Here is a 17,393-nt window from a genome sequence, read left to right as displayed (position 1 = left end):
TCTAAATTGTCCCAAAGAGCTAGCCAATTAGAGCACTTACATGGTGCATCGTGTCCATCATGCCCTGAGACCTCTCGCATCCTTTGTGACTGTGGATCTGCACTTCTGCTCATTCTCCAGCTGTTGGGCGAGGTCACCCTCCTGGGTGGATTTTCCTCCATCCACTGTGCAGTATCATTTTCTGCACTGACGATGATAATGGACTTAATTGCTTGTTTGCACCTGATGTTCAGCATGGTAGCCAGTCCTTTGTGGTGTGGCCACCATGTATCCTGTTGGTTGTAGCCCCCTGACTACACAGGGATCACTCTGCTGTTGCCTGCACTATTAACTCCCCATGTATGCCAAGGAGTAGATGCCCATCACACTGAGGCATCAGGACTCCCAGTAATGGCCATCCTGAAAGGTGGCCTTGGGGAGGGCCCCTGGTCAGAGTGGATGGCGTCAGGGTGGATGACACGCAATGAAGCATATGTCATCTCTTGCTGGTGGCCCGGCACCAGCAGTCTCTAAGTAGTCGAGGTCTAACTACAATGCAAAGAAGTATGACCCCTGCCCACACCATGGGAGGAACACCAGGCTAAGAATGGCAGTGAATCTATCTCCACCCAGTCCTTGTATGTACAAGAGCTGATGGAGTATCCTTCATGTCAACAAAGCTTCAGTTTTTTGTGGAGCAGTTATAGGACAAGTTTGAGGAGGTGGAGGGATTGTCAAAAATGTTATCAGGGTCAATCTTGATAAAAACAGTATCCTCTGCCCAGTCACAGGCATTACTTGCCTATGACAAGCTGGGGATGTTTCTGTTTCCACCACACCCCATAAGAGCTTAAATATGGTCCAGGGTATTATATTTCACAGGGATCTTCTTTTGCCGCCTGATGACGAGCTGCGTGGCAACTTAGTGATGAGGAGTTCATTTCATCCAGTGTGTACATAGGAGTCCAAAGGATACTCGGGTAGCCACCGTGGCCTTCATCTTGGCCTTTGAGGGTGACATATTACCCAAGAAGTTTGGTATACCAGAGTGATGTCAAGCGATATAACACTCCCCAAATGCAGTCCTTTAGGTGCTGGAAGTTCAGGCATATGTCTTCCCTCTGTACTTCCAGTGTCACATGTCATGACTGGACGTCCATCACATCCGCATACTTCATGTGCCTTCGTCTGTGTCAACTCCGGAGAACACCATTCCACTTGCTCACCAGACTGCAGGATTCTTCAGAAGGAATGGAAAATCATGGAATAAAAGACCCGGTACAAACTGACATACACTGAGGCTAAGAGGAAATTTGACCACCTACATCCTGTACCTCCGACATCTTCTTATGCCACTGATACAAGAACAGTTCTAGCCCCATCTGTTCAGTCAATTCCGGTTGGCTCTCAGAGCTGTAAGACTGCACCTGCCCCCTTGATGGTGGGGGGCACTTCATCCCTGTTGCTCTCGCACCACCAATCTCAGGAGCACTGCTCCCCTCCCCTCCCCTCCCTCCCCCCCTCAACCATGAGGAACATTAGTCCCCACTTCTCAGCCAGAGAAGTGTAAGTCTTCTTCGGCCCCTCTCGCTAGGAAGGGCTCCTTTGGGTCCCTCCCTCCCTTCCCACGTTTCTGCTAGTGGGAAAGATGACACCCGCCAGTGGTTGAAGTGCCCAAAAGGAGCTGGTTGTAGGGCTTCACAATCCTTCTCAGTCCTGGAGACTGAATGAAAGAAGCCCTCCCAGCCAGAGAGACCCAAAGAGCAGCGAGAGAAATACAAAAGAGACCCCCCCAAGAACAAGGAATTGTGGTGGTACCCACACATCATCTACAAGCTCTGTGTCTGAGGATGCGGTACAGATTCTCGCATCTGCAGAGAACCTAGATATCACCGGACCCTCAGACACAATGGATCGAGACTGCTCAGGAACTAAGTCGGTGGCAGCAGGTGACCCTGAAGCATAAGCTATCTTATAGTATTACAAGAACCATAGCGAATATAATAGTCTGTCTGGTGGAGTTTGCGTGTATCTCCTGAACTCGCTATGTAGTGAACCTGTGTCCCTTCACACTACTCTTGAAGCTGTGGCTGTCAGAATAAGGATGATACAGGACACAAGAAATAACTGTCTGCAATGAATGTCTTCCTCCAGATGGTGTGGTACCCTTGAACGTCTTGGCTGCACTGATTCATCAACTCCCTAAACCTTTCCTTCCCCCCCCCCCCCCCCCCCCCAGGGGGTCCACAACTCTTTTGTGGATACGTGCGTAGCGAGCACGGGACCCCGAGCTAATGTGGCCTTCCTTCCTTTCCGGGCTGCATACCTTCCCTTTCTGCATCCCTCCCCATCCGTATCTTCGCCCCTCCTCCCCTCACCTCTGGCTCTTTCCTTCCCTTTCTCCCCATTTGGGAGTATGGTTTGTGCCTACGTCCGGAGACGGACGCTCGAAAATGTACTGCATTCTTCGCCTTCCTTGCTTTTATGTCTTCTTCCTTCCTTTGTCCTTCTCTTTTCCTTACCTCTTCTCTTTCCCTTTTCTCCGCTGCGGCGTTTGCGACCTCTCTTCTTTCCTTTCCCTTTCTCTTTCTTTCTCCCTGTGCGTGTCTGAAGGCCGACCCACGCCTTTTGTGCGTAGCCGGTGACGGGGTAACGCGTAATTCCCCGCCCCGGGTAGACAGGTAGGACACGTACGTACCTCCTGGTAACGGCCAGGCCCAGGGAGGGGTGATTACCCGAGCTGATACCTTCCGAAAGTGCCGATTGGTCCCTCCGTCCGTTTGTCGGGAGGTGTGACCTGAGGTGTGAACAATCACCTAAGGCGGGAGTGCCCTCAGAGAGGGCCCCCACAAGGGAGGAGTGCGCCATCGGAGACGCCGGTAATCATGGGGGATTCTTCCGCAATGGTTTCCTCACCTTCCACTATGTCTGCTCACAAACGTAAGTATACTGAGTCTCAGCCACAGACGATTCTTCCATCGTTGCCACAGTTCCTTGTTGTTTCTCGGACTGATGGTCATGACTTCTCCACGGTCAACCCTTTCATTATTCAGAAAGGTGTCGACGCAATTGCAGGTCCTGTAAAGTCTTGTTCCAGATTACGGAATGGCACCCTGTTGTTAGAAACACACAGTGCCCTCCAGGCACAAAAATTGCTGCGTACTTCTGTACTCCACACCTTCCCTGTCCGGGTGGAACCGCACCGTACCTTAAATTCCTCGCGTGGAGTCATTTATACACGCTCCCTCGATGGATTGTCTGACGAAGAAATTCAGCACTATCTGTCTGACCAGGGCGTAACGGCAGTTCATAGAGTAATGAAACGGGTTGACACGAACCTCATTCCAACCCGCACTGTCTTCTTGACATTTGACAAAGTTCAACTCCCATCGAAAATCAAAGCAGGCTATGAGATAATTTCCGTTCGCCCTTACGTCCCAAACCCTACGCGTTGCTATCGATGTCAGCGGTTCAATCACACCAGCCAGTCCTGTTCCAATCCGGCCAAATGTGTTACGTGTGGCAAGGATGCCCATGAGGGTGCTTGTCCACCTCCATCCCCTCGCTGCATCAACTGTATGGGTGACCACGCTGCTTCCTCTCGAGATTGCCCCGTTTTTAAGGACGAAAAGCTCATCCAGGAAATAAGAGTGAAGGAAAAGGTGTCGACCTTTGCTGCTCGAAAATTATTCGCGAGTCGCAAGCCCACCGTGCCTCAGACAGGAAAATACAGCACTGTCCTTGCTTCTCCTCGGCCAACAAAGGAGGCGGCCACGCAGACTTGCGACCTCACCTTTAGTGCCACGGTCGTCAGATCGGCCAGCGCAAAGATGGCTCGTTCAACCTCACCACTTTCGCCTGCCCACTCTATGGCTCACCCTTCGTCGGGTTCTGCTAAATCTCGAGCCCAAAAGTCGGACGCCAAGTCTTCGAAAAAAGAGCATACTCGTGAAGAGTTTTTACGTACCGCAACTTCACAACCATCGGTTCCTCCTTCATCTAAACATCATTCTTCCAAGAAGGCTACAAAGAAACCCAGTTCCTCTCCTCCTCGGCCAAGGCGTGTCCCATCTACAGCACCACCTGGCGGAAATCGCCCTCGGCCGTCTTCTGTGTCGCCGAGGCGCACTGCTGGTGGCCGGTCAACTGGCCGATCGCTGGTGGCAGGGGCTGCTCCTGACCAACCTATGGATCAGAATCTTCTGCCTTCGGCTGAATGCCATTCCATGCTGTCGGTTGCTAGCTCCGAGCAGTCTTTGAGTTGACAGCAACTTTGGTCACATTCCTCCATTTTCTGTTCACCCCATGTCCATTATCCACTGGAATATCCGCGGCATTCGAGCCAATCGGGATGAATTGTTGGTCCTCTTACGATCCTACTCGCCGGTTATCTTCTGTCTTCAGGAAACAAAGCTGCGTCCCCATGACCGCTTTGTTCTCCCTCACTTTCAGTCCGTCCGATATGACCTCCCCTCTGTTGAAGGCACTCCAGCCCATGGAGGACTCATGATTCTTCTCCATGATACTCTCCATTATCACCCAATCCCCTTAAACAGTTCCTTCCAAGCTGTCGCCGTCTGTCTTTCCCTTTCTGGATACACGTTCTCTCTTTGTACTGTATACATTCCATCATCCACACCAATGGCACGAGCTGATCTCCTTCATCTTCTTGGTCAGCTTCCACCCCCCTATTTGCTGGTTGGGGACTTCAATGCCCACCACCCGCTTTGGGGATCTCCACATCCTTGTCCACGTGGCTCTCTATTGCTAGACGTCTTCCACCAAGCGGATCTAGTTTGCCTCAACACTGGGGTCCCCACATTTTTGTCTGCCTCCACGACAAATTTATCTCATTTGGACCTTGCGGTCGGTACTGTTCCGCTAACTCGGCGCTTCGAATGGTTCGCCCTTGATGATACACACTCGAGTGACCACTTTCCATGTGTCCTTAGACTGGAGCCTCCACTGCCATATATGCGCTCGCGACGCTGGAAATTTGCCCAAGCCGATTGGACACTTTTTTCGTCTCTAGCGACATTCGATGACCGTCGCTTTCCCAGCGTCGACGATGAGGTCACACATATTACCGACGTTATTCTTACAGCTGCGGAACGTTCAATACCACACACTTCCGAATTGCCCCGGCGCCCCCCAGTTCCTTGGTGGAACGAGGCATGCCGTGACGCACTACGTGAGCGGCGACGTGCTCTTCGCATTTTTCGTCACCATCCTACCTTGACCAACTGTATCCGCTATAAGCAGCTCCGTGCGCGATGCCGTCGCGTCATCCGCGATAGCAAGAAGGCAAACTGGAAATTCTTTATTAGCTCATTTAACACCTTCACTCCCTCCTCGGAAGTTTGGAGTCGGCTTCGACGGTTCTCAGGCGCGCCTAGTTTCTCCCCGGTCTCTGGGCTCACTGTCGCGCATGATACCTTAGTGGACCACGTCGCAATTTCTAACTCGTTGGGTCAGCACTTTGCTGAGACTTCGAGCTCTTCAAATTACCCGCCAGCGTTTCTCCCGAAGAAACGTGCAGCAGAAGTGCGACATCTTGCTTTCTCCTCTCCAAATCACGAAAGCTACAATACTGTTTTCTCCATGCGGGAACTCCAACATGCCCTCTCTTCTTCTCGCTCCTCCGCCCCAGAACCGGATGGTATCCATGTCCAAATGTTGCTGCATTTATCAACCCATAGTCTGCGTTACCTCCTTCGCCTTTATAATCGAATTTGGACCGACAGTACCTTTCCCAGACGGTGGCGGGAAGCTATTGTCGTTCCCGTTCCGAAACCTGGAAAGGACAAACATCTCCCCTCTAGCTATCGCCCCATTTCTCTCACGAGTAGTGTCTGTAAGGTTTTGGAGCGTATGGTGAATTACCGTTTAGCTTGGTGGCTGGAATCCCGCAGTCTTTTAACACCTGCCCAATGCGGATTCCGAAAGCATCGTTCTGCAGTTGACCATCTTGTTGCTCTCTCTCCACTTATATCATGAACAATTTTCTCCGGAAACGCCAAACGGTAGCAATATTTTTTGATCTGGAGAGAGCATATGATACCTGTTGGAGGACAGGCATCCTCCACACACTGTTCTCTTGGGGCTTTCGAGGCCGGCTGCCCCTTTTTCTTCGCGAATTTATGGCAGAGCGCACTTTTAGGGTGCGGGTGAACACTACTCTCTCCCGTACTTTCTCCCAAGAAAACGGGGTACCCCAGGGATCCGTGCTGAGTGTTGTACTGTTTGCCATCGCCATAAATCCAATTATGGATTGTCTCCCTCCTGATGTCTCGGGCTCCCTCTTTGTGGACGATTTTGCGATCTACTACAGCTCTCAACGGACCAGCCTTCTCGAACGACGTCTTCAAGGATGTCTCGACCGCCTCCACTCGTGGAGCATCGAAATTGGCTTCCGTTTCTCACCCAGTAAGACCGTTTGTGTCAATTTTTGGCGACGTAAGGAGTTTCTTCCGCCCTCCTTACATCTAGGTCCTGTCAACCTTCCGTTTTCAGACGTCGCTAAATTCTTGGGTCTTATGTTTGACAGAAAACTATGCTGGTCCTCCCACGTTTCCTATCTTTCGGCTCGCTGTCTGCGATCGCTTAACACCCTCCGTGTCCTGAATGGTACCTCCTGGGGAGCGGACCGAGTGGTCCTTCTCCGCCTCTATCGCGCCTTAGTGTGCTCGAAATTGGATTATGGAAGCATAATCTACTCCTCTGCTCGGCCGTCTATTCTTCGGCGTCTCGACTCTATCCACCACCGTGGATTACGTTTAGTGTCTGGAGCTTTTTACACTAGCCCTGTGGAAAGCCTTTATGCTGAGACTGCTGAACCTCCGCTGTCCAATCGGCGAGCAGTCCTCCTGAGTCGTTATGCTAGCAATCTGTCTTCCATGCCTGCTAATCCAGCCCATGACATATTTTTCGACGCCTCCTTTGATGTAGGGTATGCAGGCCGCTCCTCCTCCCTACTACCCCCGGGAGTCCGCTTCCGTCAACTGCTCCATTCTCTTTCCTTCCGCTTTCCTAAAACCTTCTTGACAACTTGGGGTACAGCACCGCCTTGGCTCCGTCCCCGGATCTGCCTGCTCCGTGACCTTTGTCAATTTCCCAAGGATGGTACCCCTACACTTGTTTATCGTCGGGCATTTGCTGCTCTATGTGCACAAATGACGGACGCCACATTTATTTACACCGACGGCTCGAAAACATCGTTAGGTGTAGGGACTGCCTATATTGTTGGCGACACCCCAAATCGCTTTCGGCTTCCCGACCAGTGTTCGGTTTATACTGCGGAGCTTTACGCTGTTCTCCAGGCTGTCCACTACATCCGCCGCCATCAGCGGCTACAGTACGTTATCTGCTCAGATTCTCTCAGCTCTCTCCTCAGTCTCCAAGCTCCTTACCCTTTGCACCCTCTGGTCCACCGGATTCAGGACTGTCTGCGCTTGCTCCACCTGAGGGGCATCTCGGTGGCGTTCCTCTGGCTCCCGGGACACGCTGGTATCTGTGGGAATGAGGCGGCCGATATAGCGGCCAAGGCTGCAGTCTCTCTTCCTCGGCCAGCTATTCAGTTGCTTCCCTTCACCGATCTACGGAGCGGTTTATGTCGCAAAGTTGCTCATTTATGGCATGCGCATTGGTCAACACTTCCCCGTAATAAATTGCGGGAAGTGAAAGCCCTTCCTTGCGCTTGGACCTCTTCCTACCGAACGCGTCGTTGGGAGGAGGTAATTTTAGCTAGACTCCGGATAGGGCACTGTCGTTTTAGCCATCGACATCTTTTAAGCGGCGATCCTCCCCCACTCTGTCCCCACTGCTCTCAGCTGTGGACGGTAAGACACCTTTTAATTGAATGCCCCTATTTTAATCCGTTACGCTCCCGTCTACAGCTATCGCCTGATGTATCGTCGATTTTAGCAGATGACCCGCGTTCTCCAGTTTATTAGTGACAGTGAAATGACGTCAGTCATTTGAAGCTTTTTTTGGGGACAACCACGCCCTTTCTGTAGTGGATTTTTAAGCATTCTTCTATTTTTAGTTTCTCCAATTTTCTGACTTTGTTCCCATTGCTGCTGGTTTTCAATTTCGTTTTTTTACTGTCTTAAGTCACGGGCTGGGCGCTAATGACCATAGAAGTTTTGCGCCCTAAAAACCACAAACAAACAAAAAAAAAGAAATCCCTAAACCTTTCCTACTTTTGGGAGATTTTAACACCCATAACGCCTTGTGGGGTGGCACCATGCTTACTGGCTGAGGTAGACAGGTCGAAAATTTACTGTCTCAGTTCGACCTCTGCCTCCTAAATACTGGGGCTCCCACACATTTCACTGTGGTTCATGGCACTTATTCGGCCATTGCTTTATCACTTTGCAGCCCAGGACTTCTTCCATCTGTCTATTGGAGAGTCCACGACGACTTGTGTGGTAGTGACCACTTCCCCGTCTTCCTGTCACTCCCGTGGTGTCATGCCCACGGACGCCTACGCAGATGGGCTCTAAACACGGCAGACTGGGAAGCTTTCACCCCTGCTGTCACCGTTGAATCTCCCCCACATGTTACCATCAATGTGGTGGTTGAGCGGATCACTAGAACGATCGTTTCTGCGGCGAAAAACGCAAATCCTTCTTGCTTAGGGTTACCCTGGTGAGACAGTACCTTGGTGGTCACCGGAAATTGCTGAGGCCATTAAAGAGCGTAGGTGGGCTCTACAGTGACATAAGTGGCACCCTTCCCTATAGCAAGTAATAGCTTTTAAACGGCTCTGTGCCCGTTTATAAAAAGATGGAAACAGGAGTGTTTGGAGAGGCACGTCTCTACCATTGGGTGCCATACATCACCTTCCAAAGTCTTGTCGAAAATCAGACGCGTTTTTGCGTACCAGACCCCAACAGGTGTCCCTGGTGTTACCATCAATGGAATGTTATTTACTGACACAAATGCAATTGTCGAGCATTATGCTCGATCCTGTGCAGTGGAGAATTACCCCCAGCCTTTTGCACTCCCAAACAGCAGATGGAAGGAAAGTCCTCTCATTCACAACACGCTACAGTGAGCCCTATAGCACCCCATTTACAGAGTGGGAGCTCTTCAGCGCCCTTGCACATTGCCCTGCACAGCTCCTGGGGCATATTGGATCCATAGTCAGATGATTAAACAGCTTTCGTCTGACTACAAGTGACATCTCCTCGTCATCTTCAACTGGATGTTGTGTGATCGCATCTTTCCATTGCAATGGCGGGAGAGCACCATTGTTCCAGTGCTCAAACCTGGTAAAAACCTGCTTGATGTGGATAGCTATCGGCCCATCAGCCTCACCAATGTTCTTTATAAGCTGCTAGAATGTATGGTATGTTGGTGGTTGGGTTGGGTCCTGGAGTCACGTGGCCTACTGGCTCCATGCCAGGATGGTTTCCACCAGGGTCACTCTACCACTGATTATCTTGTGGCCCCTTTTCAAGACGCCAGTACCTTGTTGCTGTCTTTTTTGGTTTATGAAAAGCTTATGACATGACATGGCAACAACATATCCTTGCCACATTGTATGAGTGGGCTCTCTGGGGCTGCTTCCGATTTTTATCCAAAATTTCCTGTCACTCCGTACTTTCCATATCCAGGTTGGTGCCACCCATAGTTCCCCCATATCCAGGCGAATGGGGTCCTGCAAGGCTCTATACAGAGTCTCTCTCTATTTTTAGTGGCCATTAATGGCCTAGCAGCTGTTGTAGGGCAGTCAGTCTCACCTTCTCTGTATGCAGACATCGTCTGCATTTTGTACTGCTGCTCCAGGACTGGTGTTGCTGAGAGGTGCCTACAGGGAGCCATCCACAAGGTGCAGTCATGGGCTTTAGCCCACAGCTTCCAGTTTTCAGCTGCAAAGTTGTGTGTCGTCCACTTCTGTCAGCATTGTACTGTTCATCCAAAACCAGAACTTTACCTTAATTATGATCCACTGTCGTGGAGATATATCCGATTCTTAGAACTGGTTTTCGATGCCAGATCGACTTGGCTTCCTCACCTTCATCAGCTTAAGTGGAATTGCTGGCAGCACCTCAATGTCCTCCACTGCCTGTGCACTGGGGTGCAGATTGCTCTACACTGCAGCAGCTCTACCGAGCACTTGTTCAATCCCACCCTGACTGTGGAAGTCTGGTTTATGGTTCAGTGGCGCCCTCAGCATTGCATTTACTTGACCCAGTGCACCACTGTGGCATTCAACTAGCGACAGGAGCTTTTAGGATGGGTCTGGTGACCAGCCCTGGTGGAGTCCCTCCATTGAAGGTTAGGCGTGCACAACTGTGCACAAGTTACGTTGCACACATTCATAGTGTTGTTGCGCATCTGAATTACCATCTTGTTTCCTCAACCAACACGATTAGTCTCCTGCATCGGCGGCCCAGGTTGGGGCTCATGATTATGATTCATATCTGATTGCTTCTGTCTGAACTGGAGTCCTTCCCTTTACCACCTCTACTCAAGGTCCATTCACATACACCTCCGTGGTGTAAACCTCAGCTGAAGCTTCACCTGGACCTTTCACACGACCCTAAGGATGCAATGGCTTGATGGCTGATGGTCATATCGGCTTTGCCTACATTCACAGAGGCCATATTGAACAGCATTCCTTGCCGTATGGCTGCAGTGTTTTCACTGCAGAGCTGGTGGCTATAGCTTGTTCTCTTGTGCACATCCATTCATGCTCAGGGGGAAGTTGTTTCTTCTGTGTACTGACTCCTTGAGCAACCTACAAGCTATTGACCAGTGCTACCTTCATCATCCTTTGGTAGCAACCATCCAGGAGTCCACCTATGCCCTGGAACGGTCCAGTCATTCAGTGGTGTTTGCCTGGACCCCAGGTCATGTCAGAATTCTAGGCAACAAACTTGCTGACAGGCTGGCCAAACAGGCTACATGGAAACTGGTTATAGAGATCGTCATTCGAATAACTGACAAGCATTCATTATTATGCTGCAGGACTTTTTGGCTTTGGGAGACGGATTGGCATAGTCTCAGTGCACACAACAAACTGCATGCAATTAAGGAGACTATAAAGGCTAGGAAGTCCTCCATGTGGACCTCTCACAGGGACTCTGTGGTTCTCTGCTGGCTCTACATTGGTCACGTTTGGGGCAACCCACGACTACCTCCTGTGCTGTAAAGACCCACCTCAGTGTTGGTGCAGTGCCCAGTTGACAGTGGCCCATATCCTTTTGCACTGTTCTAGTTTGGCTGTTCTGAGACATCATCTTCGGTTACCATACTCATTAATTTTAGCAGACAATGCCTCATCAGCTGGTTTGGTTTTACGTTTTATACATGAGGGTGAGTTTTATCATTTGATCTAAGTTTTAGCACATGTTCTTTGCCCCTCAGTGTCCCCCACCCTAGAGGCTTTAGGGTGGAGGTTTTAACGTGTTGCAGAGTGGCTGGCTTATTCTTTTATTTTCGTGGTCAGCAAGCCATGATAACATGCTGTCCTATTTTAATCTTTTCTACCAGTTTCTTGCATGTGTCTGTGTTTTTCTTGTCCTATTTTGTTCCTTGTAGTGTTCATTGCTCTTCTGTCATTCTTGTGGTTATTCCTTCCTCTCAGTATTGTGCTGTATGTCTAGTTTGTTTTATTCTTTCTCTTAATAGGAACAAGGGACCAATTACCAGGTAGTTTCCCTTTCCCCTCATTTAAAAAAACCAGCCATTCATTATTACTGGTAATGGAGGCACATAAATGGTCTTTTTAGAAACCCCCACAAGAAATAATCACATACAGTCGGGTCTGGAGACCTTGGAGACAAGTAATGTAAGGCTGAATCATTTGATCCAGTGTGACCAATCCATGTGCAGTTTCACAGGAAAAGGTGTATGGTCCATTTTCCTCTGTCAGGAACACTGTTACAGGAAGCACATATCTTGTTATGCCTGAGAACTTTCTTTCCCCTCTGCTTGATTTGAACAACTTCATTTACCAATAGGATGGGGCACAACCACACTGGCATTCTGAAGTGTGGGAATATTTAAATCAAAGGATTATTTAAATCAACGGATAATAGTGAAAGTGATCAGTCATCTCATGGATCCTCCACAGCCCAAAATAGCAGACATTTCTAACTATTCTCTGACCTCCAGCATTTTCTGAACAGCTTGGTAGCAGGGCTGTAAACCATTACCAAAGAAGGAATCTGCCCAACAGCTCTCAGACTACAAACTCATCTGCATTTTACAAACATTATCCAGGGCTTTGGAATACATAGTTAATGGACAGTTTGCTAATTATTTAACATCAAATAACCTTTTAAATGAATACCAGTATATTTTATGGCATAACCAGGGCATGATAACTGCCCTTTGGAAAGTGACTGATGAACTGAAATGAGCTACGGATAAACTACAGGCAACTGTTACTTCCTGTTCCTGTTTCTGTTTCAGCAAAAACTTTCCACACTATCAGCTTTTATGTTCTACTTGATAAACTCAAAAGACAAATTTTTCGTTAAAGTGCTGTGCAATAAGTCCATACATGGCTTACATCTCACCAATAGTATGTAATGACTGGAACAAAAAGGTCACAATAGATGTAGGATCAGGCACCCCACAAGGATCAGCATTGGGACAGTTAGTCTGCTCATTACACATTAATGATGTGTCAACTGTTATCTCCCACTGCACCTAAGTGTAGATGACATTCAGTTGCATGTAATTGCCTGTCTGCCTGTGTGCACATCCATCGAGCATGTAAATGCCAGTTTACTTGCCATATCAGTGTGAGTGCAAAGCATAGGTTTAAAAGTTAACCCATCTGAAATGCAAGAACCTTAGTTGCTTACAAAAGACTTACTACCCCCAGTTCAGAGAATCATTTCCACCATTAATCCTAAATGGGATAATTCTGGACAATCATTTACAATGGACTGAACACACAACTGCAGTCTGTAAGAAAGTGTAAGCATCACTTCACTAACTACAGAACTGTGAAAAACTGTTTCCTTTCGAGCTTAAAAGAAGCTTGTTGACATCAATACTTCCAATACTTGAGTAAGGTGGTGCTGTTCTCAGAGGACCTTCATACAAAAACTCATGTGGGCTGGAGCTGGTGGTGAAAGCTTGTGTACAATTCTTTGATGATGTGTGCTTTTTTTTTTGACAGCATCACACCAGCCTGTGAGCAGTTATCGTGACTACATGTTGAGAAGTGTAGAGACTATCATGCTCTGATGGACCATCTTCTCAGTCATTGCACTCCCTCTTATTTGTCTTCCTCTCTGCTGTCTGAACAGTGCAGTGGAAATATTCAATCTCAGTGAAGCAAAATTCTCTCTGTACTGTCACATAGCACTGCCATGTTCTGTAAATCATTTTTTGTATCAGGAACTCAAATTTTGAACAATCTTCCTCAAACTTCAGAACACAGGTAATGGTCCATCTTCCATCATAAGTCATCTCTCCTACATTATGTTCAGCTCATTCTCATCAGCCCCCATTCCCCAGAACTTGTTCCAATCTCTAATTAGCAGAGTTCTCTGTTGATATCCTCCATTTTCCTAACAGCCATTTCAATCTTCTCCTCTTCCTGTATCCATTCCCCTTCCGATAATACTAAACATGACTTCTAGTAATCTAAGTTATTGTATATCATTCTAAAGGCCCTTTTTACTGTAATGTTATTGTTAATGTTGTTCATTATTATTAGTATCCTTATTGCTATTGTTGGTATTGTTGGTGTTGTTGTTGGTGTTGTTGTTGGTGTTGTTGTTGGTGTTGTTGTTGTTGTTGTTGTTGTTGTTGTTGTTGGTGTTGTTGTTGTTGTTGTTGTTGGTGGTGGTGGTGGTGGTGGTGGTGGTGGTGGTGGTGTTGGTGGTGGTGGTGGTGGTGTTGTTGGTGGTGGTGGTGGTGTTGTTGGTGGTGGTGTTGGTGGTGGTGTTGCTGGTGGTATCACAGAAGTTTTGTAATACCTTTACTATGTGTTGCTCCTGGTCAGCTAAAACCTTAAGATCTAATCTGGTGGCTAAATAAGAAATAAATAAATGAAAGAGCCAGCCGCGGTGGTCTAGCGGTTCTGGCGCTGCAGTCCGGAACCGCGGGACTGCTACGGTCGCAGGTTCGAATCCTGCCTCGGGCATGGGTATGTGTGATGTCCTTAGGTTAGTTAGGTTTAAGTAGTTCTAAGTTCTAGGGGACTTATGACCTAAGCTGTTGAGTCCCATAGTGCTCAGAACCATTTGAACCATTTTAAATGAAAGAGCTGCAGTTATGCCAATAAATTGTTGGGTAATTAATGTCTCTTCCAAAAATGACTATGATTGAGAAACATATAGAGTTTATAGTTTGTTGAAGTTTTCAGTTACTTCTTGGGATGGGTCTGATGGTCTATACAACCCAATAATACTAAGCTTTTGCCTGCTCCCATTACTGAATATTGCCCTAATAATCTTCCACAGAATTCTGATTTCCATCTCAGTGCATTTGATTTTATTTCCTACTGTGATAAATACACCACCTCCATTTTCCAACAGCCTATCCTTTCAATATACACATAAATTAATATAAAAAATCTCGCTATCAGTTTTGAGTATGAGCCATGTTTCTGGACCTTGTATTATATGAGCCCCACTATTTTTTAGGATTGCTTCAAACTCTGAGACACTGTTGCAAATGTTTCATAGATTGGTAATTTGAATTCTAATCTTCTCAACTGTGAGGGTGTTTCTTTTGCTCTAACATGAATGCTTTGGTCTCCTACAACTGTTATCATCTGGACTGTATGGAGAGCCAAGTAATTCATAAAATCCTTATGTCTTCAAAGTAGCACCCTATGATGTGTGGTACTCTTATTACCCATTCAGGGAGGACCATACAGCTCTCAGCCCAATAGCACAAGCCCAGGAAGTGGCACAGAACCTTCAAAGTTTCTGGTTCAAGCATTTCAGCTATGTTTGTTTGTGTTCTACAGATACCATCAAGGAAGAGAAACTTCAAGGATGTGTGGAATGGGTCAAGTTATGTATTAACAGAAGGCAAAGAAATCATTGAAATCTAATCTTTAAAGTGCATTAGCAATTCACTGTCTCACTACACTGCTTAAAACTACTCATATTTATGCCAACTAAAGTTAATAATGGAAATTAAAAACTGCTCTCTCCTCAGTTACAGTAGGATATTGCTGTTCACCCACTATTGATAGCTTAATATCACTTGATTGGTATAGTATTGTCCAAAATAATAAAATCTTTAGGTAAATCTTTAACTACTGATCCTGTTTAAAGTACATTACTTCTTATCATACAGCATTAAAATGCACACTGCCATTTGCCACGTAACTAGAACAACTTTCTAAACCTTGAATCTAGATACTCAAATAATTTATAGAAAGAGTGGCTAATGAAACATGTTTTTAATTTCCTTCTGAAGTGGTAGTGATACCCAATTTCTTTTTATATTAGAGTGTATCCAGCTCTAAGGGTAGGGAACAGATGAAACCAACTTGGTTTGTCTTCACTCACCAAACCCCTATCCCCAGCTTAGATTTTGGATATACTCTTCTTCAGACAGGTAAAAAATCTTATCTACAGAGTAAACACAAAAGACAAATCATTCATTCACATTATGAACAGTGTTAACTGCACCTAGTATGTATGACAAAGCAGAGAGACCTGGAAAGCATGTTGAAGTCAGTGGTGAGATCTCTGAAACTGTCTCTCATACTCCTATAAACTGTTTACATGTTTTGTTGCGTAGCATACTACATCATCTTATTTTCATGTCCCTTGTCATTTTTATGGTTTATTTTATACAAAACATTCAGATGGCTGTGACCTTACCTTTCCATTGTCAGAATGTTTAGCTCTAACACTATTGCCTCCTATTGTACCTGCACTAACTAGAAGTAAGTCTCATACTAATTGAAACTTTAATGCTAAAATTGTCCATAGACTAACCTCACAGAAATATTTACCATTTATACTGAGATACCTGGTTTGAATGATATAACAAAGATATTAAATGATTATTTACAAAAACTTCCATGATTTACTGTTGCCACAAGCATAGTGTTAAAGGACCTAAACTTGATATTGTGAACCAAAATGGAGATGATGGGCTCATAGTTAGTTCAGTGGTACAAAGATTAAGACTCACCTTAAAACAGATTTATTTCAAAAATTAATAAATTTCAAATACTAGCAATAGACATTGGTGATCACCACATAAAGCTCAATATATGAAATTTCTAGATGTCAAAATAGATAAGAAGTGGAATTCTCAGACAGATAAGCAATCCTTCTTTCCCACTATCAAGCCTTCTAAGATATAGTGAATTGTTAAACTGAACACTTAGTATTAGTATTTCATTTTGTCATTACTTTAATAAAATGTTTGTTTTTAATTTTTCCCATTATAGATATATAACAATATGTTCTGTGATTCTATGTCATGAGCATAGGGCCTAATCTTATCTTTTATCAGCTTCTTTAAACATGATTGTTAGATTATTAAGGTACTTATGGTCAAAATTAATTTTCATTTTTAGTTGTTGCCAGTGTGGGATTGGACATACCTTTTCTACGAGTCTTGTCTTGTTACCAATCCATTTTATGGAGACTACTCTCTGACAGAAGAAGATTGCATTGTAAGTGCACATGATTTAATAATGTCTGTTATATAAAGCTTCATTGCAGCAGATATATTATTATTATTACTATTATTATTATTTTTTTTTTGAGGTAGGGTGGGGGGGGGGGTTGTATTGGATATATTATTTTACTCAGTTAGCATTAAGGTACAATGTATTGTGTGAAACTGTTTTATGACTTGCTGGTTGCTATAATTTTACAGAATGTGTACATTTTTAAAAATCTATAAAATTAGAAGGAGACAGCCTGCCGATACTTACCTTCAAGGGTTGAAATTTTCAGTTCCAAGATCTTTGTCTCCCATCATCCCCTGAACCTGTGGTCTGAGAGATCTATCCTTCCTTTCAAACTTTGTCCCAGCTTTCCTTCTTGAAGCAGAAACTAGCAATTCCAAAGGATGGAGTAGTTGTTACTACATTCATGTCTGTTGACAGTACTTAGAATTTCACCTCCTGAACATAAACACATCATCTCCTCTTTCTCCTTGAACATTTATAGCTTCCTTAAGTGTATTTGCATTCATTGTGTTAGATAAATAATCAATATGATACTTTATATTAACAAGCCATTCAAATGCTCTGTTATTTTTAAATTTCATACAAACAAGCCATTCAAACAATCTGTTCTTTTTAAAGTAAGATAGTCTGTAACACCAATGAATAACAAAACACTGAGCTCAAATGCATTGGCTTACATTGGTAAATAAATAAAATACTGCATTAAGTTGAGAATGTAATACATTACATTTTGGTAAATTTCACATCCATGGTGGTACCACACTGGCTGTGT

The 17,393-nt window shown here is 45.8% G+C and overlaps 1 protein-coding gene across 1 annotated transcript in view; it reads left to right on the top strand.

Moving 5' to 3' along the window:
- LOC126100432 (uncharacterized) overlaps positions 1–17,393 on the top strand; it is an 84,213-nt gene that overhangs the window by 14,953 nt on the left and 51,867 nt on the right. Inside the window, exon 2 of the mRNA XM_049911037.1 lies at positions 16,502–16,600. Coding sequence (XP_049766994.1) covers positions 16,502–16,600 — 99 coding nt within the window. The remainder of the gene's footprint in view (positions 1–16,501; positions 16,601–17,393) is intronic.

The sequence above is a fragment of the Schistocerca cancellata genome, chromosome 9, assembly GCF_023864275.1.
Source record: "Schistocerca cancellata isolate TAMUIC-IGC-003103 chromosome 9, iqSchCanc2.1, whole genome shotgun sequence".
NCBI classification, from domain to species: Eukaryota; Metazoa; Arthropoda; class Insecta; order Orthoptera; family Acrididae; genus Schistocerca; species Schistocerca cancellata.
Note: the sequence above shows the minus strand (reverse complement) of the source record. Positions and strands in the feature narration are given on the sequence as shown.